This window comes from Ischnura elegans, chromosome 6, assembly GCF_921293095.1.
Source record: "Ischnura elegans chromosome 6, ioIscEleg1.1, whole genome shotgun sequence".
Classification (NCBI taxonomy): Eukaryota; Metazoa; Arthropoda; class Insecta; order Odonata; family Coenagrionidae; genus Ischnura; species Ischnura elegans.
In genome coordinates, this window is record NC_060251.1 from 631,774 (window position 1) to 657,554 (window position 25,781).

At 38.5% G+C, this 25,781-nt stretch overlaps 1 protein-coding gene across 1 annotated transcript; it reads right to left on the minus strand.

Moving 5' to 3' along the window:
• Positions 1-47: 47 nt before the first annotated feature.
• Positions 48-25,781, minus strand: LOC124160379 (suppressor of hairless protein-like). Its single transcript, XM_046536214.1, has 4 exons — positions 25,479-25,781; positions 24,295-24,469; positions 23,082-23,219; positions 48-169 (listed from the first exon to the last, which is right to left on the minus strand). Exons 1-4 carry the CDS (start codon positions 25,731-25,733, stop codon positions 48-50), a joined length of 690 nt encoding a protein of 229 aa, XP_046392170.1. The 5' UTR covers positions 25,734-25,781.

The window sequence follows — 25,781 nt, forward strand, 5'->3', positions numbered from 1 at the left end:
AGAAGAACACTCTCCGTGTCAACATAGAGAGTGTGAGTGAGGCGCCATCAGTCCTTGAGGTCCACCAACTGCTCGGTGGAGACCTCAGGCTGAAGACAGAGGAAATCTACGGAATCAGGCTGGGTCCGGCAAGGAAGTCGATCTTCGTTAAAGTCAAGCAAGAGACTACCTTCGAAAGGATTATGGTGAAAGCGGGAGAAAAATTTCAGGTGCAAGTCCATCTCCGAAAGATATACATACGTTAAAGTGTGTCAACTACCCTTCGAGGTGTCACGTGAGCAAGTGGAAGCTGCATTATCCAAGTACGGAAAAATATTCGCGTATGTGGAAAATAGGTGGGCCGGCGATGGGTTACACCAGGGCACTTTGACGGGCACTAGGACCGTTAAGATATCCCTCACCGAAAATATACCAAGTGTCATTAGTATTGAAGGTGAACGCGCTGTCATTCATTACGATGGGCCAAAGTTAACGTGCTCAAGATGCGGAAGTGAAGAACATTTGAGGCTACAGTGCCCCAAAACGAAGGCCGGACCGTCATACGCTAATGCACTCAAAAATTCTGGGGGGGGGGGAGAAGATGAGAACGACGAGGAGAGGATGGACATCCCAGTAGAAGACGGGGTTGTACAAGTGGTGGAGGAGACGCCCAAATCGGTTGAAAGTGGGGGCAATGTTTCGCAAAATAACGGCGAAAGTGCTGTGAGTGCAACAGAGGGGGTGGAAGTGAAGAAAAAGGAGAAAAAGAGAAATAGGCAACGTAAGAAAAATATATCCAACGGCATAAACAACGACAGCAATGTGCTTGTTTCCTCAACCGAGACGGACACGGAAGAAGCAGTAGTGTTGGAGAGAAATTTTGTAGTGAAGGGGGGAAAACCCGATAGTAAATTGTGGAGATAATAAGTGAAGGGGAGGGAGGAAATGTTTTAATGAATGCCTCAGGCATTGTGGGTTCGACCGAAATGATGGATTTGAGGGAGGGAGGTTGTGATGACAATATGAAAGTGCTGGAAGAAGAAAAAACGTCCTCGGCCCTTGGGGGGGTGGGAGGGGAGGGAGTTTTTTCTTCCTTTCTTACACAACCAGGTCCAAGCAGGCTGTGGTCGCAGCGAGACGACGAGGAGATGGGCTCTAGTGATAACGCGGCCCTCACCCCTGCAGAGGATGACGAAACGAATAGAACTGCAGCCGCAGTCGCGAAAAAACTATTTGGGAAAGACCTCACACAGAAAAAGAAGTGGAATGAGAGGCTTAGAAAACGAGGCATCAGAATCCAGGGTGGTGAGCACAAAAAGGAATAAAAAAGATCGTCCAATTTAAAAAAAATAAAAAATTATGGATAATAATTCCTCCAAAGTCTTTGTAAATCTAACGTAAATTAATTTAAGTAGCACTTGCTTTGCTTTGATTATAACTATGCATGTAAATTGTCAAATAACCCTCGCTTTGATAATCAGAGTTTTTTTATATGAACCATGCCGAGGGCCAGACTTTACTTTCATTCCTTACTTTATAATTTTGAACATTTTTTCTCTTGAATTTTTTTCTTTAAATACCAAAGCTGTCATTCAAATGGTTTCTATTTGTTTCCCCAACATTAGAAAGAACTTTTTTCAAATACAACAATGAGTACCTCTCCAAATAAACGAGAGATAACGGTGGCGTCACTGAATGTGGCCAGTATTACGAATAACTTAAAAATCAATGTTATTAAGAACTTTATGTACAATGATCTAAAAGCAGACGTCATCTTCATCCAAGAATATAAAGAATCGACTGCTTGGCAGAGCAAACATTACTGTATATTTGGCAATACTGATGGCTCCTCTTTAGGTACAGCAATTTTACCTAAAAAGTCTTTAGAGATAACGAATGTGCGTCGTCATGCCTCCGGGAGGATAACTGCACTGCAAATCGGGGACACGCACTTTATTAACGTATATGCCCCTGCAGGAGGTGGGATGTGGAAGGACATGCGAGAGTTCCTGGCAAGCGACATTCTGCCTTACGCATGCCTTTTCAAGGACAAGGCTATAATGGGGGAGATTTCAACGCGATATATAGGAGGGAGGACAGCTCGGCAAACAATACGCAAATACGATACCCAATAAACAAGACATTTAAAATTCTAGTCAGCAATATGGATGCAATAGACACCGGTAAAAATACAGCTCAAAACAGATTACAATTTACCAGAATAGGTACACACTCGAAAACCAGAATCGACTACATATTTATATCAAAGAAACTAAAGAATGATTTAATTCAATATAGTACGACCCCTATTGCCATTTCAGATCACCATGCAATTCACATTAAAATTAAACTGGACCTTGTTACACAGAGGACATACAATAAGAAGGAACAAATTTGGTGCGTAAATACCAACTTACTAAAAGATGTAACATTCTGTAAAAAGGTTGAATATGAAATATTAAGGCTCTCAAACCACGCTCTTTGTGAAAAAGACATTTTAACCTGGTGGGAACAGATATTTAAAGCAGGTATTATAAAAAAACTTAAAAAACTAACTAGTGATTATTATAGAGAGAAAAATGAATGAATAGCATTTTATAGGGAGGTGCTTCAACAGCTGATAGATTCAAATTGTAGGACACCCAGTGTAAATTTCGAAATTAAAGAACTAAAAAAAGAAATTTACAGACGGGAGATGGAAAAACTTGCCCCGAGGGAATGGGAGAGAGGGTACGATACGAGTGAATCAGAAGCTCTGACTTTGGAACAAATACGGATATTAATCAAAAATGCGAGTGGAGGTGAAGTGGGAGGGCTAGTTGACTCCGAAAAGCGGCTCGAGGAGGCGACGAGCTTTTACAGTCGACTTTATAATCAGTACGGGGTATGGGAAGACGGAGATGGGCCGCCTATCCCCCCCTCCCCAAGCTCAACCCCGAAAACACAAAGAGCTTCAAGGCAAGGATCACAGTGAAGGAAATAGACGATGTGAAGGTAAAGCTGAAAAAGGGAAAGGCTCCAGGGGAGGACGGTCTGCCTAATGAGTTCTATCTCACATTTTGGGAACAAATGAAACCTATTCCATGTGCAGTCTTTAACGCCATCTTAAATGATGGGGAAATGTGTGAGCGGATGAAAAATGCATTAATCACACTGGTTCCCAAAAAGAGAAACGCGAAGCACCTTACTGAATTTCGGCCAATCTCTCTGATAAATACAGACTATAAGATATTAGCCCATATTGTCGTCCAAAAAATGACCATGATAGAGAATGGCGTAGGCCTAGAGAATCAGTTTGGAGTGGGAGAAGGGAAATCCTCAATTGACGCTTGTATTTTAATCCGGGACATTATTCTAAGTAGCATGCCAGAAGAGGAACACTCGCTATATATTTTAACTATTGACCTAGAAAAGGCTTTTGTCAGCATCAGAACAGAATGGATTTTTAAGATTATGAGAGAAAAACATTTTCCAGAAGGAATTATAAGTATGATTAAAACGCTTTATCATGAGATTACATCTCAAATTAAAATAGGAAACAAATTATCCGATCATTTTATGATTAAAAACTCAGTCCGGCAGGGGTGTCCGTTGTCTAAGTTGCAATTTTCTTTGGCAACGGAGCCACTTATAATAGACTTGAAACACAGCATCGGAATCAGGAGGTGTGGAAAAAGTTACGCATCCTGTATATATGCCGATGATATCACTGTCTTTGTAAAAAATAATTTAGAACTAGACAGAATAAGTGGAATAATAAAAAAATACACCTCAATAGGCATGAGAATGAACATGTCCAAATCCGCTCTCATGCATGTTAAAGGGATAGAGTTTTCTGATACAAAAGGTTGGAACAAAGTCGATGGCCAAAATATATTAGGGCTATGGTGGGAGAAAGACCTTGCCGCCACCATTAAAAAAAATTGGGACATGGCAACCGCAAAAATTCGGAAAACCATATTTGGCTATGCGGAATACAACACGCAGATTACATCAAACTACTCAATGAAGTTCTATTCCCAAACCTATGGTATGTGGCTCACGTCTGGCCAATGCCTGAAAGAGTAAACGCTAGCGTTATAAAGATGACGAACAAATTTATTTGGAGCGGCTTCCTTCAAAAAGTTGCAAGGAAAAGGCTATTCGCGCCCCCAAAACTGGGTGGTCTAAACCTAATCAACACAGCAATAAAGGCACGGATAATAGCTATTAAAAATATCGCTAAGATCTTACACGCAGATGATAACGAAAGAAAGCGTTTATTGGTTAACTCCATGGAAAGAACAAGGGGGCTGAGGTACTTCAAGAAAATCGTGCACGAAGCAAATAATTTCGGGGACAAATATGCACTTAACAATACTCTGCAGTCCACTAAACAAATATACGAAAGCGTGCTAAAGGAGGAGCTGGAAGCGACTCCTTACGCAAGGTCAAGCAGAACCTGGGAAAATTACTCCAGGCTGGGAAGTGGTGCGAGGGAGGCGGGCATAATGTTCACCATATGTTCGGACTGCCTGGTGACTAATGCCATGAGAAAGAGACTAGGTCTATGTGCAGAGGACGAGTGTCCGGATTGTGGGAGGCATGACGACATACCGCACACTGTTCTTGGTTGTCAAGAAAAGCACAATGTGTTTTGGCAAACGTTGAAAAACATATATAAAGAATTCGATACTTTCGGCACGGGAAGAATTAACGATGAGGATCTATTAAAATTGAATTTCCAACTCTTCCCATGCACGAAGAAAAAGATTTTAACTGAACTTGTGGCTGCTTATGTTTTTAGCAAACACTATAGAGGAGACATCAGGTATAGTTTTATTGAAAAAGTGAGATTTCTAAACAAAACTGTAAATATTACAAAGGAACAGAAGGAGTGGTTGCAAAATGTTTTTTAATAAAAAAAAGTAAGTGATCTCTGCTTTGGCTCATTTCTCTCTTTCTTTTTTTATTATGTAGTGCTGCCTATGTATAACTTCACTCTCTTTTTTATATAAATATTTATAAAAATGCAAGTATAAAGGTGTGCCATATAACTATCCTAAATATTTGTATAGCTGTAGTTGATTTTAAAGGATATTGAAAAAATATGTAAATATGTAAATTTTTATATATTGTACTGTGCCAAAGTAAGCAATAAATGCTTTTTAAACGTAGCTTAACTGGCTAAAGCACTCAGCCGGAAATCGAGGGATTCGGGTTCGAATCCCGGTCAAGGCGAATGATTTTTCCTCTGTGGATTTTTTGCAGCAAAAACTAAGACAAATTCTGTTAACAACTATAAGGCCAAGCGATTTTTTTGGCAACCAAAATTCCATTTTTTCCGAGGAAACATTCTCATTGGTGCATATATATTTATCCAATAAACAAAAACTGACCTTTAATTAAGAAGAAAGCTTATGAAGGTATCTTTATAAGCTTCAACCTACGTAAAGAACTATTTAATGTCAATCAAGTGAACCCTTGAACGGCTAGCGTGCCCATATGGGCACAGCTGCAGTGGTCTAAATAATTTCGTATAAATTCCGACCCAAACATTATAGAGCATGCTGTTTTCGCCAAAAATGATTACAATGTATCACTTTATTCGGTTCGTGTGCTTACGGCCAGCATTTATACCAGCAGTTGACTGTGGCAGGATAGGTATTCTTACTCACTCTGTTCGAGGTGGCAAAAGAGGAAAAATGGAGAAGTGTCTTCAGTAAATGCGATTTTTTTCCTTTTTATTTTTTATACTCAGCTAAGTATTTAACCTTATCCTCAAAATGAATGTTGTAAACCTCGGTTTCTTTTGCCAGCATTGTGATATCTTTCGTATGAAACAAGGAATTTGAATTTATTTTTGGGTGATCCCATATGGGCACGCTAGCCGGTAGCCGAGGGTGTCTTTTTTGGCTGGTGTCCTTCGCTACAAACGTCATTATTGGGTCTGTTATCAAATAATTTCTATGTAAAACGCTAAGTTGTTGTCAATCTTTCATTTTTTTCTTATGTCACTCAATTTTAACGACTTCAATATTTTTTGCTGTATTTTTTTGTAATATTTCCATTAAGTTTTAGTACAAAAAATACATTTTATACTATTCAACACTTTTATTCATGTTGCTTGCGTTATACTTTGCTCAACTATCTAGTTTGAAGGATAATAGGGTTATTTTCTACCACTGGTATACATACTCAACAATCAAGGGCATGGTGGAAGGGTTAAGGATGAGAAAGCTAAAACATGATGAATCCATGATAAAATATTTTGGCAATCATGGCTGCAAACAGTTCATACGGGGTGAACCTATAAGTTTCGGCTTTAAAATATGGTGCTTGAATGCTCCTCAAGATTACTTGGTGGATAGCAGCATATAGCAGGGACTGAGTGTTGAAAAAAAAATAACTACTATAAATTCGTAGGTAAATGCTCTTTGTATTAGGTTATCATGTCGGACAATTTACTGGAGCAAGCGATACATATTACCTTTTCCAATTATTTTGACAATTGGTTTATTAGCTTTCCTCTTATAAGTCAGTTGCAATCTCAAGGATATGAGGGAACTGGAACAGTTCTTAGAAAAAGGATACCCAAAGGTATCCGATTCGAAAAAACAGCTAGCTAAGCATTCCCTTTTTGCTCCCATGCTTTCGCAAGGAAGAAAAAAGGGAATATTGTTGTTGTTAGGTACCTAGAATGACTATTCGGTAGTGACAGTCAAGCCACCTTGCCAATGTGTACACCTGCTCACAAAGATGACGAGATTCCCAAGCGTTACCTCAAAAATGGTACAAGTTAGGCAGCCAGCAGTGGTCTCTAGCAACAATATTTAGATGGGCGGAACTGATCCCACGGATCAAAATATCAACAGGTACAGGAATGTCATCAGAGGAAAAAATGGTGATGGTCCACATGAAGTTATCTCCTTGATGCTTTTCAAAGCCTGGTTGTAAATGCCTGGATCTGTATGGAAAATTCTGGTTCAAATATACCACAGTAAGCCTTAAGGCAAGAGATTGCACAAGTGTTTTTTGTAACGAAGATGTACCTTTCCCAGATCTGGTGGTCGTATTTAACATTCCCTATCAAGTGCAACTAATCATAGAAAATCTGATGACATAAAGTATGATGGCAGAGATAACCAATTTGCCCTTTTTAATAGACGCCGATGTTCTTATGAAGAATATTCTTCCCGCGCGCGCTCAGAATGTGGTAAGTGCCCAGGTCTTTGCCTTCAATGAAATTCTTACTATCATACTCAGCAATTGAAAACCCAATATATAGTTGTCAAAGACTGTACCAGCAATATAGGACTAATTTTGTTAATAAACGCCTTGATAACGTGTTCTTTTTTCATTCAATAACTGTTTTCAAATCTGAATTTTACACTGTTAAGTTATTTGGACAGCCAAAAAAATGTTTACCGAAAAAATGGAGCATAATGATTTGAAAATACTTCAAATTGCCAAATAAAAGAAGTATTATAGGTAAATGCAAAAATATATGGTGTATCACGCAATAAAAATGAGATATATGATTGTTCGAGAGATTCTTCTGCAGAATGCAGACCGGTGGCCGGAACGGCTAGCGTGCCCATATGGGCACACCCCCTCCAGCAAGAACGAATCAACAGAATTTTAAAATTAAGTATTTATCTGAATCCTTGGGCAGTAATTAAGCAGTTTTTAACTGAAAAACAAAATAAAACTCCGAAAAAAAACTCCGCTGTTTAAGGGTTAAACTGATTACAGTAAACTCTAGATAATATGAAGCAGGATTTTACGAAGTTTTCGATTATATGAAGTGATATTGCGGTCCCGGCGAAAAGCCTATGGTAAATACATGGCGCTATTCGGTTATACAAAGTTTCGATTATACGAAATGTTTAGAATTAACGAACCTCGGATCGGTCCCCAGGAGCAAAAGGCATACCTTTATACGAACTATGGCAAAATATTTGTCAACAAAACTAGTTACGCCGGCGTAAGTAGCTAAAAAATCAGCGCTTCCAACTGTGGTTCATCAAAAGTGTGACATCATAAATGATAGTGCAACTTTGGAAAGAAAGGGTTCGCCTAAAACATCACGGTGGGAATTTAGGGGAACTAGGAGTTCAGTAAAATATCGCGACTTACATAATGCCCCAATTTACGTGCCTATTCGTAAACATCGCATCGACAATACTTCGTAGTTTAACATGTCAGGAAGGTTGCGCGGTGTATTTCGTACACTCATAATTAACCCTTTGCACTGCTGTAAACGTACTTGGTTCGCAAGACAGGCTGCTGTGACGTACTTCGAAGACTACTTGACTAATTTTCGCCGAAGCACTTTGAAGGGTCCCTAATCCGGGACCCTTTCCTCCACGAGCTCACCCTCGCTGGCCCCTCTCTTCGACCCTCCGAGCGGTGGGCCTCCCTCCCCAAAAGTGACCGCTCTAACTGCATTTTGAAAATCTATCAATCCATGCCATCATCAAAAAATAATTGTTTGCATCACACTCCTGTCAATCAGGCATTCAAGTGCGTCTCTGAGCCGTGTTTCTGCGATGAGAAATAACGATTTTGTTAACTTTGCTAAAATGGCCAAGTTAATAAAATTGTTGTTTTTCATCGCAGAAACACGGTTCAACGACGTAGATACTTTATTTCCTCCACTACAATTGCAAATTGATGGAAATCGGCCGGATTCCCTTAAATAGCGCATCACGAGGATGTTCTCGAGGTTGGTAATTGATACAACTAGCCCACTAGTAATTCTACTGCTATAATATCACGGCTATGGTTGATTCGTTACATTATACCTTCAGGAAGCTGCAGCGGATAAAATCGTGGAGGAGATTAGAGGCTTAAAAGATGATTTTGAAAATTTCTTGGAAAAAGCAGGAAGAGCACAGCGCGCAACATCAAACGATTACATTGCCCTTGACGATGATCTCCGGGCTTGCGACAATGGGACGCCGGTACATACGTCGGAAGAAGCAGCGGCCGGGACTAGTCAGAATAGTAGTGACGACGAAGATGAAAGTAAGGAAGTAATTCCACCAAATTAAAAAGAAGTACACGCTGCCCTCCAAATATTAAGATATTTTGATCTGGCTCACGAGATAGGTCCCCAATTTCATTCCCATTTATGCAAGTGAGAAACCATGGTGGAAGCGGCGATGGAGAAGGGCAAAAAGAAAATAAATAACAGATTTTTTAGTAATATCTTTCTGAATCTCAATGAAAATAACTAATTGAAAAGATAGCACATTCAACTGAAAATACGGAGTTACTCGAAATATTAACGTACGAAGGTTATTTTGGAAATGGGTTAAATATTCACTGCATGAAGTAATTCAGCTGCAAAAAAATAAAGTTTACAAAAAAGTCTTGCTTGAACAGTAGAATCCTGATTTAAGGTTTTTCAGGGGGGACAAAATTTAAAACACCAAATACGGAAAAACACTAAATGAGGACCTGCCATTTTTTTCAGGTTTTAGGGTCTGTTATGATTGGAATGGCTTTTTATGAATTAAAAATATTATTTTAAGTAACTAATAGGTGCTGAATGCAGCAAAAAATTCTTTAATGAAATGTTCTCTGCCCTATGAAGGTTGGATAATACTTTTCAGGAATCAGCTAAAAAAATGGGTAGTAAAAATAAGTAATGAGAGGATGACAATTGTTTTAATGAAATATTTTACGAAAATTCTAATAAAGACCAACTTAAAAGCATTCCCACTCAGATTATTATTATGGACATTAGTGATTCCATTTTTATGCATATTTCAGAGGTCTCGATGAAATTTAGAATTTTTTCTGTAAAAGTGACATGTAGGTGACTATAGCATTTCTAATATAATAAGAAAAGGTGTAAGTAGGTACTCGAAAAATCATCAGGAATGAGTGAAATAAAGGGACAGCAGAAGATTGCTAATCCCGAATTCTCAACTACCGAATATCTAGTAGGGAGGTTTTCTGGAATTTTGCCAACTTAACGTTTTCTGTTGCCTCGGCGAAACAAGGGATTTATGAGCCTTTAAAAAGCCTCCTATGTGCACATTTTGGATTTCAAGGCCATCCAAAAAAGTAGAATCTTATTTTAGTATGCGTTATACAAGTCGATGGTGATTCAACTCGATGATAACACCAGATTCGTTGTCAATTATCCGCGGCCTTATGCAGGTCGAATGGAGCCGGGAGAAGTTGCTTATGCAGCGCGCTGATCACCTTGACTCCGACTCACCTTGTTTCTCGGCAGCTTTTAATGAAATTTGGTTAGACCTTGAATGACGATTAGCTAAACTTTAAGTTAAGTGAAAAGGTTTAATCTTCAACAGAACTGGATTTCATCTGAAAAATTGTCAGTGCCTCTGGAGTTTGGCATTTCGTCAGGGTTATGATGTCGAAGTCAACCACCAAGGGATACCTGCCGGATTTTCATATTTTTCCGCACTCATCTATTTTACCGTGAGTATGAGGTGATTTTTTTCCAGCATGAGCAATTTATTTAGAGTCATGGACCGTGATAGTTCATCAAAACTCTGATTGTCATTCCCTTTTGACATATTAACAATGAAAATACTTTGTTACTTCCACTTACTTGGTTACTTCCACTTACTTGGTTACTTCCACTTGGTATTTTGTGGAAGTAACAAAGTATTTTCATTGTTAATATGGAACCCTTCCACGACGTAAATGCTTCAAGTTTTGATTTAACTCTCTTTTGACATATAATAGCACCAGATAAATATCTTTGAATCGACAGCGATATCATCCAGCCGCATGTCGGTATATGGGCTCCGGCATATCTAAATTACGATGTAAAATAATGTTGCTCCGTTAGGAAAGAATGCTTTCACTCATGATCATGACAGGGGAAACACTTCCTCGGTTCTTTCGCTGTTCCTCTGAGGAAACTGACCTTGGAATGGATTACAGAAAGAATCTTCTAGTGAACTGTGCAAATGACATTGGGCCTCTTTTGAAAAGAGTAAGTAGCCGACTGGAAAAATATTGGGCTAACAATGGACTGCCCGTAGAGAGTAGAGTTGAAAGGGGCATAAGCCATCAATTGAAAACATTACGAGGAAACCATCATTGTAGCGGCCCTCGGAGGATAACTTGTGTCATCAGTCGTCACGTACCATTGAAGTTCACGAAGTGAAGGATAAGGTAGCTAGAGGTTATCAAGGGATGACTTAGCTCCATTAGATCAGATCTGATACAAAAAATGTCTGGCGTTTGGATCAGAAGGGAAGCGAAACATTACGAGAGGACAAATCACCCATCTTGGGAGTTGAAGGTCCCAGTGCTGCATTCCCGGAAGAAAGCAGTTGAAGAAGCGTTCCCCCGTAGATTCTATTGACGCTTGGTAAACTTTCATGAGACTCTTCTTGTTGATGAGCAGAAATTCGAAGATTTGGATAATCATTTGCATGAGCCGTCATGAAAAAACATTAAATCGGGCAAAAAAATCTTGTGCGGAAAAATTTTTACGAACATAAATCCAGAAAATGCAAAATGTGGAAACACTAAATACGGATAATTTTTACATTATCCTAATAGGGAATGAATCGGGACCCCAAAAAATAAAACGTTAAATGCTAAGACGTTAAATCCGGATCCGACTGTATTTGTTCATTTATGCTAAAAAATATGTTTTGATTTATAGATAACAGCTAATTTATTAATTTCATTGCTTTTCCCTAGCACACATCCTTTGAAAATCCTAGATAAATCTCTTTTTTTGCCATGTAAAAATGGAACTAAGTTATTTAAAGACATTATGCGCATTAGGAAATTTTGTTTTTTTTTCACAGTAAACTAAAATTTACAATTTATTTGACGACACTCCAAGAATTTATTCACCGCAAAACTTTGCCTCTGATAACCAACCAGATTTTAAAGCCCTAAATTTTAAGTTTGGAAAAACAAATACTTTTGAAGATTCGGGTGCTAAAATAACAAATGAAAATAAACAAGATGATGAAATTCTATAAAGATCTGCTTCAGCTCAACGATGCTTATGGAGTCTATCGAAATTCCTAGGAAGTAAGACCATTGATCACCAGAATGAGGTACCGGATGTAATAATAATAAAAATAATACTTTATTATATGTGTGTATCTTGACAAAACTCATGGATAAACATGAGTTCCGTCAAGATAGAAATAGAATATAGATGGGTCAGTTCCCATACCCAGTTCTCGGTTCTGCCGGTTCTCGGTTCTGCCTTTGGAACCAGTATTGAGAACCGATCGCGTAAAGTCGGTTATTTGGAACCGGCTCGGAACAGTGGCAAGGATTTGAATTTTGCACCCAATGGTCTGCAGCGTATTCAAGGCCAAAAAGAGAAAATAAAAAAAGATTTAAAAAACGTTTGGATCGCATGTCACCTAAGATTGTTTCTTTTGAGAGTTGCTTGCTAGCACGTGCATTTAAGGGATCGTCAGTTTGTCACTCTCGCCGACATTGTAACATTTCCGAAGCTGCCGCTATCAAACGAGCTGACTTTTCGTGTGCCAACGTTCAATCCAGCCCGGCAATGCGTTGTCAATGGCGTGAAATACAGACAATGCTACATCAATGCTGTTTTCAGATGAAACGAGTTTTTGCTGGCTGCCGTACACGAGAAATTCAGATGGCTTTCAGACGAGACGCCGTGAGCAGTGCATATTCTCTACCTAATGGCAGCCAGCAGAAAATCATTTCGTCTGAAAGCGGTCTTACAATTATATTATGTACATATACTGTAGTTCTTCGATATACGATCAAGATGCGTTCTGAATGCTTGTTCGTAAGTTGATAAACCTATACAAGGAATAGAAGTGTGTTTAGCCTGTAGAATGCAACACTGCATTGCAATTTTACGATTACTCAAGACCGCACAGTTTATCCATGGTGTCACTGTACCGGCGTGTTGAGCAGTTTATTGTTGAAGTTATTATTACTGTGACAGTGACGCATGCAAATAAGTTATCAATTAAAGTAACAGTTTAAGCTACATTCCAGAATACAGAATATATTTTGCACTGACCCAAAAGTTACAACAAATTAACGGATGATGTCGTCAGAAGTTGGTGTAGTTTCACAATTGATCCTGATGCTATGCAGTACGTAAGCTGTGCTCCAAGCATATTTCGTGCGGGCATTCAAAATCAACATCGACCACTACTGTTTTCAGTGAACACCTGTTCAGCACTGCAGGCAATATTTATGCCAAAAAAAGAATAGATTAGACCTAGATAGGGTAAAAATGTTAATTTTTAAAAATCAAAATGTGAAGAAACAACCAGAGGCTGCCTGATGTAATGTGACATATTGGTCGATCATTTATTCTTTAACAACGTGTTATTTAAACTATTTTATTAGGAAAATAAAATTATGGAGACCATCTTAAGTTCTTTTTCAGAGCTTTCCTGCTAATGTGCATCTTCAGTGAAATTATTTTCATTCACTTCTTGTGGTTGTTCATTTAAATTTGCCATTAATTCAGATAGTAAGAGTTCATCCTTGGAACTGAGTATTGAGGACCGATTGGGGAGAACCGGACCGGTACCGAGAACCGAAAGAATTTAGGAACTGACTCATCCTTAAAATAGAATAAAGTACAAACACAATACAAATAGGTATTAAAATATGCACATGCTGTACTACAAACATACAGCTATCCATTAGGATTGAAGTTAAGATTCATAATTAAATGTAAAACATCAGTTATAAACTCATTTAGATTAAAGTAGCAATTTTAAATCAGAACATGTTTCGATTCAGCTTTAAATTCAGTCAATGAAGAAATATACCTATAAAGTTATCATGCAATTAGTACTCTTACGTGGGGAGGAAGTCTGGACAAGTGCCAAAAAATAATGAGGTGAGACTTATTGTCTTTGAAAGTAAGATATCACGTAGGGTATAAGGACCAGTTAAAGAAAATGGAGTGTGGAGAATGAGGAAGAATCGGGAACATAGGCCACTATACAATCCTGATGTACTGTAAGTCCTCGACATATGAACAAGATGCGTTCTAAGACCTTGTTCTGATGCTGAATTTGTTATTAACAAGGAGACTTTGCGAAAGTGATGTCAAGAAAGAAGATGAAACCTTTTTTATTTGAAAGTAGACACTAAGATAGGAATACTGTGGAAGGGTTTTATCCATATACGCATGCCCATGTTTGAGAGAAAAAAGTATTTAAAAATTTTAAAATATGGTTACATTCAATTTAATTTACCCTTTCCCCGATTTACCCGTACTACGTACGAGCAAGTAAAAACTGGCCTTCACGGATTTGCCCGTATGTGATACGGGCACGTCCGCTTGGGAAAGGCTCATACTGACAAACCTGATTTTTTTTTCTCTGATAGTTAGACGTCTTCCCATATGTCGTCTCTATGTTTGTAGGCTGTAGTGGACTCTGACGCCAAATTTCGTTATATTTACATTTTTTCTTGTCAGCAGCGTTTTTGCAAGTGAGCAGTGGTTTTTCAGCCAATCATAGTCAAATTTTATTGCATTGTTTCAACTGTTGTGGTACATTTTATCCAATAGGGTTATTTCTAGTGATGGGTCGGTTCGATTCTTCGATTCCTCGATTCTCGACCAAGAACCGGAATCGAAAACGAGTACTTGCCAAGGTGAAAAATCGATTCCGATTCCAGTAGTACTTCAAACAACAAAATATACAACCGCATTTCCAACAGTCATTTGAATTTTTGCGCCACGTAATCGTAATAACAAAACACATATCTTCCAGGGATGTGTGAGTACTCAAAAATTCAAATCGATCGAGTAGTTGGTACTCGACTCGAGCGTTTCGAGTAGCATTACAAATGTCGAGTCGAGTAGTTAAGGTTACAGAGCTTTCGGGGCTAGTAGGTCCAGCAATCTGCCGACAGGATGTGCTATCATGAAACTCATGTAGTAATACAGTTTTTAACCCATTCAATGCGGATGGCTTTCATGAAATACACGGCCTTGGATCCTTTCTTATGCGTTATAACGGTACCACGCTCAGCCCCTTTGGTTTGCAGTCACTACGCCGCTCTTCAGTTGGTTCCTAGCTTCTGTCTAGTGCGCTTCGTTTCCGGCTACGCCAATTTTTCTTTTTTCTACGAATTTTTGAACTCCGTAGTGTTTTTTACGAGAATTTTGGTGAATAAGTTTGTATTTGAAAGTGCTATAGTCTTTTTTATTAGAATTGATATCTTCTTGAAGTATTTTTACTTCTGTTCTAAAAAAAAATGGTTTGAAAAATGGTGATTGTGGTCATATTGTGATATTCATCTGTTAGCGAGTGTATTGCCTACGTATACAGGATAATACTTTTTATATTTTCCTGGAAAACAGTGGACTTCTTTTATCAAGAATTTTTTTTCATCCCAATTCAGGTAAGTCTTAAACTAAAAATTAAATTACGGTTTCTATTTTGTTTTCAAAAATTTCATTTTAAAAACCTACCGTTAATTGTTCCAACGCATTCCTATCGTAGCACTTAGCCCGTTGCGTAACTATTATTTGTATCGCTTTTACAGGTCATTTTTAACAAACTAAAATGAAGCGAAGTGCGATTCCGGGAACTTCCAAAAGGGCAAAAGAATCAAGATCGTCAAGTGCTGGTGTGTATTTCAATAATTGCAATGTTTTTTTTTAATTTTCGAAAATGTTTTTATGCCAGTTTATGGAATTTTTTTAACATCACCATATTTATTTAGGAGGGGCTGGAGCTTCTCATGCAAATCTGCGTGATGAGGATGCCGCCGGTCCTTCTGGAGTTTCAGGTATCCATCTTCATTTTTATTAGACTTACATAAATCTCCCGCTAATAATCAAAGCAGTGGCTAATGTGGAATTTATTGTATTTCAGGGGCACAGCCAAAAAAATGCAATCGGAGAAGCCTTAGAGAGGAAGAAATATCTTCGTTTGTACAAACGGTTTCTTCGGAAGAAGAAACATCAAGTGTAGACTTTTCCAATGGCGAAGAAAGTGACGAGACTTACGGTGAAACGGACAGCGATGTTGATCCCTACACACCCGCCGAGGGGACAATGACCACTACACCCGCTGTTGAGGGTACCGCTAGTTCCTTTGCCACTTGGACCCCTGAGCCCCCGCGAAACAGAACAAGAATTCCTTTCTCCGGGTCCCCTGGGCTCAATGTAAGACCTGCTGCGACTGCTAGGGACTATTTCTCCTTGGTTTTTTCGGAAAGTATTTATAATTTAATCCTTGAGGAAACTGAGAAAAATGCAGAGAACATATTTCTCAGTAATCCGTCACCCAGGGGGAGGATTACGGATTGGAAGCCACTCAGTAGGGAGGAATTAAATGTCTGTCTTGGATTGCTATTTCACATGGGGACAATAAAAATTAACAGAATGTCGGACTATTGGAAAACGTCCAAGTTTTTCAGTTTACCGATATTTCGGGAATCTATGGCAAGGGATCGTTTTCTCGGGATTTTACAAGCATTGCATTTTGCAAAAAATCCCAATGAAAATGAACCCGCGCCTAGTGATCGTCTTTACAAAATAAGACCTCTATTAGACAGTTTCAAGGAGACGATGGAAAATGCTGTCTTGCCAGGACGGGAACTTAGCATAGATGAGTCGATGGTATTGTGGAGAGGCCGTCTAATTTTTCGGCAATACATGCAGGGAAAGAAGCACAAGCATGGTGTGAAGTTGTACATGCTTTGTGAGCCGTCTGGCTTAGTCCACCGATTGATAATTTATACGGGCTCGGGGGATAATGAATTGGGTGGACGGGGACACGGCGATAAAGTCGTAAAGAAATTGCTGGAAAATTTTGAAAATCATGGCCACAGTGTGTTCATGAACAATTATTACAACAACGTTGGATTGACTAGGGACCTTCTTTGTAAAAAAATTTATTGTACAGGTACATTGAGGCAAAATAGGAAGGACAACCCAAAAGATATATTTGGTCACAAATTAGCGAAAGGAGAGGTTTGTTCTCGGTGGAGTGAGGAGGGAATATGTGTTTTTCGCTGGAAAGACAAGCGGGACATAGCTATGATCTCATCGGAGTTTGGAAGTGATCTAGTGGCAACCACCAGACAAGGCAAGGAGAAACCAGAGGCCGTGGTTGCATATAATAAATTCATGGGTGGAGTCGACCATTGCGACCAGCTCTTTGCATATTATACGTGTGAGCACAAAACTCTAAAGTGGTATAAAAAAGTTGCAATTCACATTTTACAAATTATGGTTGTCAACAGCTACATTCTCTACAACAAGTATAGTGGTGAACGGAAAAGCCTGTATGAATTCCGAATGGAACTGATTGATTCCCTTATTTCGAGTGGCTCAAAGAAATCCGTGAGGAGTATACCATCACCAGCTGCTGCAACTCATTATCCTGCCCCAACAGAATTCACGGCCAAGGGAAAAAAATTGCAAAAAAGATGTCGGGTTTGCTATGCCAAAGGAGTGAGAAAATTGGTTGTAAATATTTGCCCAGACTGTGAGGGTCAACCAGGGCTTTGCCTTCGCCCTTGTTTTTATGAATACCATAAAAATAATTGAAATTTTTATTTGAACTGTAAGATTGTAAAAGTTCATTTTTTGATATGCATTGTTTATGTTTTTGGCTGCAATTTTTATGAGTTAAGATTAATAAATATTAATTGATATTTCTTCTAAAATAATTTTGTTTTCAATATTCACCAAACCAAATGTTTTAGAAAAGTAAGGTAACATACGGAAGGCGAATATTTTTTCGAGATTTAAAAGTTTTGATGACTAAACCCCGAAATTGCGATATAAATAAACTAAAATGCCATGTGAAAGGAAAGAGGGAAAAATGTCATGCATGAATATGAAGCTAGGTGCATTGACCTCGGGAAAACATAGAATTGGAAAGATTTTGGAATTTCCAATGGTGAGCGCTGAGACAAGAAGTACGGGGGTTGGCCGGGACTGTGAGCAGGTAGGAATGCCGAGGGGCGAACGAGAAGGGCTCAGGGGAAAGCGCTTCTGTGGAGAGAGGACAATGGTGCGACGCACTTAACTATCCATAAAAATATAATGACCAGGGAGGGGGTAGGATCTTCGGGACAGCTGCAAGCTTATGAATGTCGGGAGGAAAGTCCACGCAGTAAATGGCCATTTGGGACAAAAGGCCGAAAACATGAGTAAAAACATGTCCTAGTGTAAAGGAATTGAAATACCAGTCATCAAATGCAAAAGATATTTCCGTCTACAGAGTTACAACGTTAAAAAAAACGTAAACATTTCGTCAGCAGTACTATTCATTCTGTCAAAAGTTTATAAAAACGACCAATGATGCAGAGCAGACAAACAATCCTAATATCATTTTGGTGTAGAATAAGACAATAATGTTACAAAAAGAGAGGCTAAAATATATTATAGATACACAATGAATATATTTATGAATATGATACCGATAACAATTAATCTATTTCTTATTCCACATACAACGAGTGAAAGCAAATAAATTTCAATTACCAAAATTCAGACATCAAAAAATTATACTTTCACCGAGGATTACGGATAATTTTCGCAGCGAAAGAAAAAGAAATGCGGGTTGCATAACGACGGATTTTCAGCGGAGCGGATGTCTTTCATGAAAGCCATTTTTTTTAATTACGAAAAATGAGGTAAAACATACTAATTGATATTTTTAAATGGTTTATGGTGACTCAAAACACACTTACAGATATGAAAACGTAAAAATTTAAATTCCGACACTGGGAAAGAAATTTGCAAAGAGACCCGCATTGAATGGGTTAAAGCCGATAAGTCATTCTAATGCCTTGGCCTGGTAGATTCAGCTTGCTGTATACTCTATAGTTGTCGAAGTGGGCGCCGAATACCTTTACGCCAGCCGCTGCGGCCGATCGTCTTCTGACCCGGCGCACACCGGTCCAAAATTAGAAAAAGCTGGTATAAAGTCCAAAATGACCTTTTTGGGAGTAGAGACTTGAAACTTAGCGTAAATACTCAAAAATCATTACCAGATATAGATTTATATGCCACTTTACAAAAATACGACCCTTTAGTGATGATACAGTGGCCCAAACATGACCAACTTTTCAAAACCATGTGCGATCTCGTTAATTCTCGAAATTTTTTAAATTTATCCAGGTGGTGTTGCGTTGGTATGAGTTTTATGGAATAAAAACGCAATATTCCTTTGATCTGGTGCTTTGCCTATACTTCCAATGACTTTTGAAGATTTTGGCTCTCATCTGTCTGGTTTTACAACGCAAAATGGCCAACCCGTTTTTCACGTGAAATTTGACATAAAGTAGACATTATCTTTCGTTTACGTAAAATATAACTCGGAAAATTTGGTCCACAATATAAAGTAGGGATTTATAAAGATTAGTAATTAGAAATCTTGAAAAAAAAAGTTTGTTACGAAGGAAATGAGAGCGATTTTTCAATCGCGCGTCAAGGCTGAGCTACACGCCGCGGAACTCTAAGACTCGGTAACTGAGGCCGAGTTTTCAAGTTTTTTAAAACATTAGTCTTGAAAATCATCATTTAAAGCATGGATTATCGTCTTAATTGACTTCAAACACTAAAGTGAGGATGTTAAAAAGGATTATGCATAGATCGACTAGAACATTTAGCGCATTACTCGAGTGAAAATACAAAGGTTTGGATATTTTTCGGAACTATCCCACGCATAAGAAATGTGCCTCGGGTATTGAAGTAAAGTGAAGAGATTAAGTCAGCATGCTTAAGAGAGAGAAAAATGAACTGTTTCCATGAAGGGCAACAACCGATACCCTTTTTCCCTTTCCACATTCGCCGAGGTGAGTCGCGCGGAAGGGGGAGTTTTCACACCACAAGGCTCTTTTATTCTTTTTTATTACTGTGTCCGACCGATGTGATATTCATTTGTAGCATTTAGTTTCTTTCTTGAAGGGAAAAAAGGAAGAGATTTTAAGGCTTATTAAATGACGTGAGAAGTATAGAATTTTTTTGGCTCTACAAAATAAAGTTTAGTTCTTTAGTTCGTTTGCTTCGTCCACCTGAATTCCATGAAGATTCAAGGTCCTAAAAAATCGTTGATATAATTTTTAATAAAAATTCCAAAGTCTCCGAAATCTTGCAATTTTGGTAGGAAAGTACTTGCTCAGTCACAAAAGTGTGTAGCAAAAGGCAATTTTATGCAGCAGCAATACTGTAACATGGAGACGTCAAAACCTGCTGGGTGAGCATGTAGAATAATTGGTTTTTCTGCTTGAGAATTTGAAAGGGCCAAATATTACATGATTTATATACGTAGTATACAATCTTTACTACAGCTATGACAATTTCTGTACTCATGGCTCTCCCTTGTAGTTTGGATACATATATATGGTCGACATATTATGAGTGCCAATATTCTAAAGTAATACCTATCATGTAACACCACTTTTCAGGTATGTTCTGTTTTGAAATATAGCTATTATATTTTAATTACATAGTGATGATATGAAAGATGCTTTTATCAACTGACTCTTTCACAGAGTAATATTTTTAAAAGTGGTTTTCTTATTGCCTGGAATTAAGTGATGTTTTTCTTGGAGCCTATGGCATCAGAATCAATGGAATCGGTATCGGTAGAATCGGAATCGAAATGTCAGAATCGGAATCGGGATCGGAATCGATAAAATTTTGGAATCGACCCATCACTAATTATAACTCAAGTGTTTTTGGCATCAGTTTTTTTGATCCTGCTTCAAATCACAATTTTTTATGACAAACTGGTTCGTATTGGGAGTGTAAAAATTATAATATAAGTTTTAAAATAGTTAAGCATTCAAAGAAAAATTAAACAAAACAATAAAAATGGTGTAGCAATATTTTATGAATTTTTTATTTATTGCGGTCTCCCAGACCGCACGTCACTGGTTAAGGGAGATGAGCTCACTCAAACCATTTTAAAACCGACCCTGGATACGTCATCAGCCCCAGTGGTGCATCGAGGGGGGGTTTTGGGGGATAAATCCCCCCCACAGCTTACAAGGAGACATCGCCAAAGTGATGTTCGGGATCTGGATATGGACGTTATTTTCTGAAACCCTCAGCAAAAGCATATTGTACATACAGGCGGTCCTCGACTTTCGTACACTCGACTTTCGTACAATTCACACTTTCGTACGTTCAAAATTGACACCTTTCACTTGACTTTCGTACGCTAAATTCGGACTTTCGGACGCTGGTCTGTAATTTTTTTTAAATTCCCACGATGCTTATTGCGCATCCCAACATTCAATTGTTTCAAATGGCAGTATATGCGAACAACTCGAATGTAAGTAATTAAGGGAATTGTTGGTAGTTGACTCTAACCTGGGTGATTTATTTGGGAGAGAGACTGCCTGCTGTAGGCTCCTTCATCAAGAGAAGAAGAAAGCCTTCTTCGGAGAGATTTTTCAATAAAGTTGACTAGACATCATCAAATAGCTTTCAATAAAACTAGTAAGATCTTCTTTCTAATTCTGTTTTTTTTTGTTCGAGTGCTGTTTAATTCATGTACGCCTTCAGCAACGATATTGCACGAAATATCACCCGAATTCCGTTTGTCTTTTGTCTTTTTTGAATAACATGCGAAATATACGCGATCACGAATTTCACCTGCCGAATGTCGAATTTTGGTGTAAAAATGAAAAGGTATCTAGAGTGCGGGTTCAACAATTACATTTTCTTATGCTTCTTGATATGTCTTTTTATTTATAGTGGACGTAATAAGAGGAATGTCAACTTAAACGGCAAGAGGAAGTTTCACTCGATAGCCAACGGAATTCTTGTTTTCTTCAACTTTTATTCACAGTTTCTGCGTATTTTCGAAATAAATCAGATGATTTGAGGAATATTATTAACATATTATTAAAATTTAGTGAATTGAAATTAAATCTGTGAAAAAAAAGGTTTTAGTACGTATATTCCACTCTTTAGGAACGTAACCCCTAAATAGTATGGAAGTCCATGGTTCGACTTTCGTACATTCGACTTTCGTACAAGTTTTCGGGAACGCATTGTGTATGAAGGTCGGGGACCGCCTGTATTATTACGGAGGCTTCCGCGGTGAGTTTTGGTGATTGGTGATTGTTTTTCGGGTTCATTCCGCATTGACTCACATTTTACGGACGACAGTTTCGGAAGTGTTCCATCTCCGTTTTTTATCATTTGGACCCGAAGACAGGAGCTGGAACGAGCCCGAAACTGTCGTCCCTAAAATATGAGTCAACGCGGATTATACATATTGAAGCCCTGATGATAGTTTAAAATAAACTGAAACATTGCCTCAAACTTTTTTGCATCACCTACATGGACCTATACTCCAAGAACTATTTTACCATGATTTAAACAGGGTCAAGATAAGAAGAAAAAAAATAATTATTTAATCAACCAAGGAGGTAAGTTATTCATCACTTTCACATCACCGTCATCGCATACTACAATATATATAAGTACAAGGAGAAGAATTCCCTCCGTCTTCCTCCAAACCCACATCTTCCACCCATATCAAGAGTAGGGATCACTGCAGGCCACTTTTTAAAAAGTTAGGCATCTTTCCACTGCCATGTTTATATATACTCCAACTTGTTGTATTTGTAAAAAAACACAATCATATTTTCTGTAAGAACTGCGATATACACAGTTACAACACAAGGTGTAAAACAATCATTCACACCACACAAAGCCATACAAAATTACACCTTGAGGGCCCATACAAAATGGCACTAAAATGCTAAAACAAACTACCAGAAAATATAAAATCAATAGAGAAATGGGAAAATTAAAAAAAAGAGTAAATTTATTATAGATAAACGAGTGTCATTATGATATAAATGAATTCCTGGGAAAATGATTATTGTAAGACAAATTCATAGGTGCTGGACGGGTTTCTGATGTACAATAATGTGCTATGTCGCGATATATGTATGTGTATTGTAACAAATGATTTAAGATATATATTTGACTTGTCTTATAGTTGTGACGTACCAGTCTCAGGACCAATAAAATTTATTAATATTATTATTGTTATTATCATATCAAACGTGCAATACGCAAGCATATGATGGGAAATCATCAGATCTTATTTCAAATTTAGTACCGACCACAATAGTTTTAACTCTATGAATGTACTCACGCAAATGTATGGTGAAGGCTCCCCACTGCGTGGAGCTTGCGTGGAAGTTCCCATTCTCCACATGCAGATAACTCGTGCTCACGGTTTGCGAGCGCAGACGGTTGAATAAGGCCACTTTGGTTCCGCTTGCAATGCACACTGGGAAACGAGATGAAGCAAAAGTGAGAGACTGAGGTTTGCACTTGCACACTTGGCAATAAAAAATTCCACTTTGAGATTTCTTACTTCCCAAGCAGAAATGCATCGTTAAATATATCCAAGGTGCCAATCTGTCATGAACGTAACTTTATGAAGGTGAATATTTCTCATGCGATCAAAATAGTGTAGTTTCCTCCATCAAAGAAAACAAAAGGCATTGGTTGCAATTCCTTACTCACCATTAGTGAATTCATAATATACAAATTATTTGATTTAAGAAATCCCAGTTTAGACGAATGTTAATGGTCAATTTTAACCTTATTTGAAAGAGGCCAGACTGGCACCCATGTGATGCTCTCTATGTGACGTCACAGGAACCTAGTTTCTATACGAGTAGATAGTAGTTTTACATCCTCTGAAATTACCAATGCATGCATGAGGCACATAGCTCCGGGAAACATCTCTTAATAATCACCTATTAAAATTGCCTATGCTCCGAAGGTTTCCTTCTTTTGATAGGGTATTAATAATCCTTATTTAAGCCAAGCGCTACCTGCTAGCAAGATAATCTGCTACCTGCTAGCAGCTCGCATTGTAGCAGCGCTCACAGCCTCACACCAAGGTGACCTCACACAGTGGCAGCTGAAACCAGAATGATGTCACACATGCTTTTCCCAGCATTCATACTTAGCCGTCGCGTTTTCGCATGACTGAAAATGTTCACATTTCATTTAATCGCAAAAAAGAGATACACAGTCATTTAAAAGTCTAACATCGTGAAATGCGTACTCCAGGAGTAATAACATGTCGATTTAGGCAATAAAAAAATTATAGCAAACCACCCTATTACTCACTACTACAGGACTAATGGTCAAGTTAAATCCTGAATCTAACATCTCGAGATGATAAAAATTTATCTACACATGCTCTGAGTAGGTGCAATAGACAAACTTTAAATATTTGAAGTAGTTACTTTTGAAACGGCCATTATCTTACTGTAGTGAGATTCCCCGGTTTTCTTCAAACCTAGCAAAGATCTAAAGTATTCCATCAAAGGTCATAGAGAGCAACTTACAATCTGCATTCTTGAGCGACTGCTTTTTCTTCGAAGGCTTTGATATCACCTTGATCCGTTTGCTGTAGAAGATGCCAATGTCATGCCCGTTGCCATAGAACATCTTGACAGACAGCATGAAGTGCTTTCTCTTATCTGAGTCGGAGATGTAGAGCGTCTTAGCAGCACAGTATTGCTGGAAAGAAACACAAATCAAATGCATCAGAATTATAACTTAAAACAGATAATTTAAAACAGAATATTTTTTCCCATCCACAAGTACGAAATGGGAATAGCATTGAAAGACAAAAAAAGAGACTTGGAAGTCTGCTTGTGTGATAAGTTTTAATAAATCCACTGATGAGAGGTCATTCCATATCAAATCAACCAGTATTTTGACCAAATGACATTCAGAGACTCGGATTTTCATGGAACTTGCCATGGTCATACATCCTGGTATAACTAGAGACTGTGTACAATTTTAGCCCCCAATTGTCATTTTTTAATGAAATATGAGCAATTGAAATTTGGGCGTGGCCCCTAAAGTGCCGCAACGTGGAACAAATGGTGATTTTTATTTTCATCCATAACTCCATGCCCATGAGATGAAAAGCCATGATTTTTTTTATAAAGCTAAGTGGTCTATGATGATCCCAGGATTATCATTAAATATTCACTGCATGAAGTAATTCAGCTGCAAAAAAATAAAGTTTACAAAAAAATCTCCCTTGCACTATTTTTCATTATCAGCATCAACGGGAAAAGGCCATGCTAATACAGAATCATGGTTCAGTTTAAAGTAATCATTAATGTGTGAGCAAAGATCCTGATGAAAAAAATCGTGAGTCCGACGTTCCTTATGGTAAAAAAAAAAATATACTCATTCATGGTCATGGGAAAAAAATGGCTCTTTTTCAAGGCACCTAGATATTACACAATTTAGAGGAGATATAAGCTTTTACTCATGATTAAACAATATTGAAGCATGCATTATCTCACTATGGCGTATGCTACTGGCTATAAGAGTAGGAAACACATAAGCAATCATGTGAATGTACTTCCCAACGTACTGCTAATTTCGTGCTTTCAGGACTATTCCTACCAAGCTATCTCTTCCATGGGTAATGGGCAACTGAATAGTATGGAATGACCCTGAGGTAGATTGAGGGATTTGAGACGAATGTGATTATTCCCCCTGACTTTACCTTGCCATTGAGGTCCAGCTGCTGCATGTCCTGGTCCGAGTTCCCTATCCCAATGAACGCGCACAGTTGCGCGCCTTGCTCCGACTCGCCCGCCTTCACCAACGCCTCTTGCTTCTGCCTCCACCCCTCCCCGTACAAGTAGATGCACGGAGGGGGGCAGAAGAAGCACTTCTCCGTGCTGTACGACTTCTGCGCAACCTTTGCGTGCAGGATTATCACCACCATGTCGCTCCTCTCGCGCAAATACCTCTTCATCGCCTCCCTCGTCAGCCTCTGGTCCTTGCCTGGCCTCAGCGCAGAGCT

Excerpts from the sequence above, each read along its gene's own strand:
- LOC124160379 (XM_046536214.1), bottom strand. The coding sequence starts at position 25,733 with ATGAAGAGGTATTTGCGCGAGAGGAGCGACATGGTGGTGATAATCCTG. Across the intron at positions 24,470-25,478 it reads AGCTGGACCTCAATGGCAAG|CAATACTGTGCTGCTAAGAC; the intron begins GTAAAGTCAGGG and ends GTTTCTTTCCAG. Across the intron at positions 23,220-24,294 it reads GTCGCTCAAGAATGCAGATT|TGTGCATTGCAAGCGGAACC; the intron begins GTAAGTTGCTCT and ends CTCGTTTCCCAG.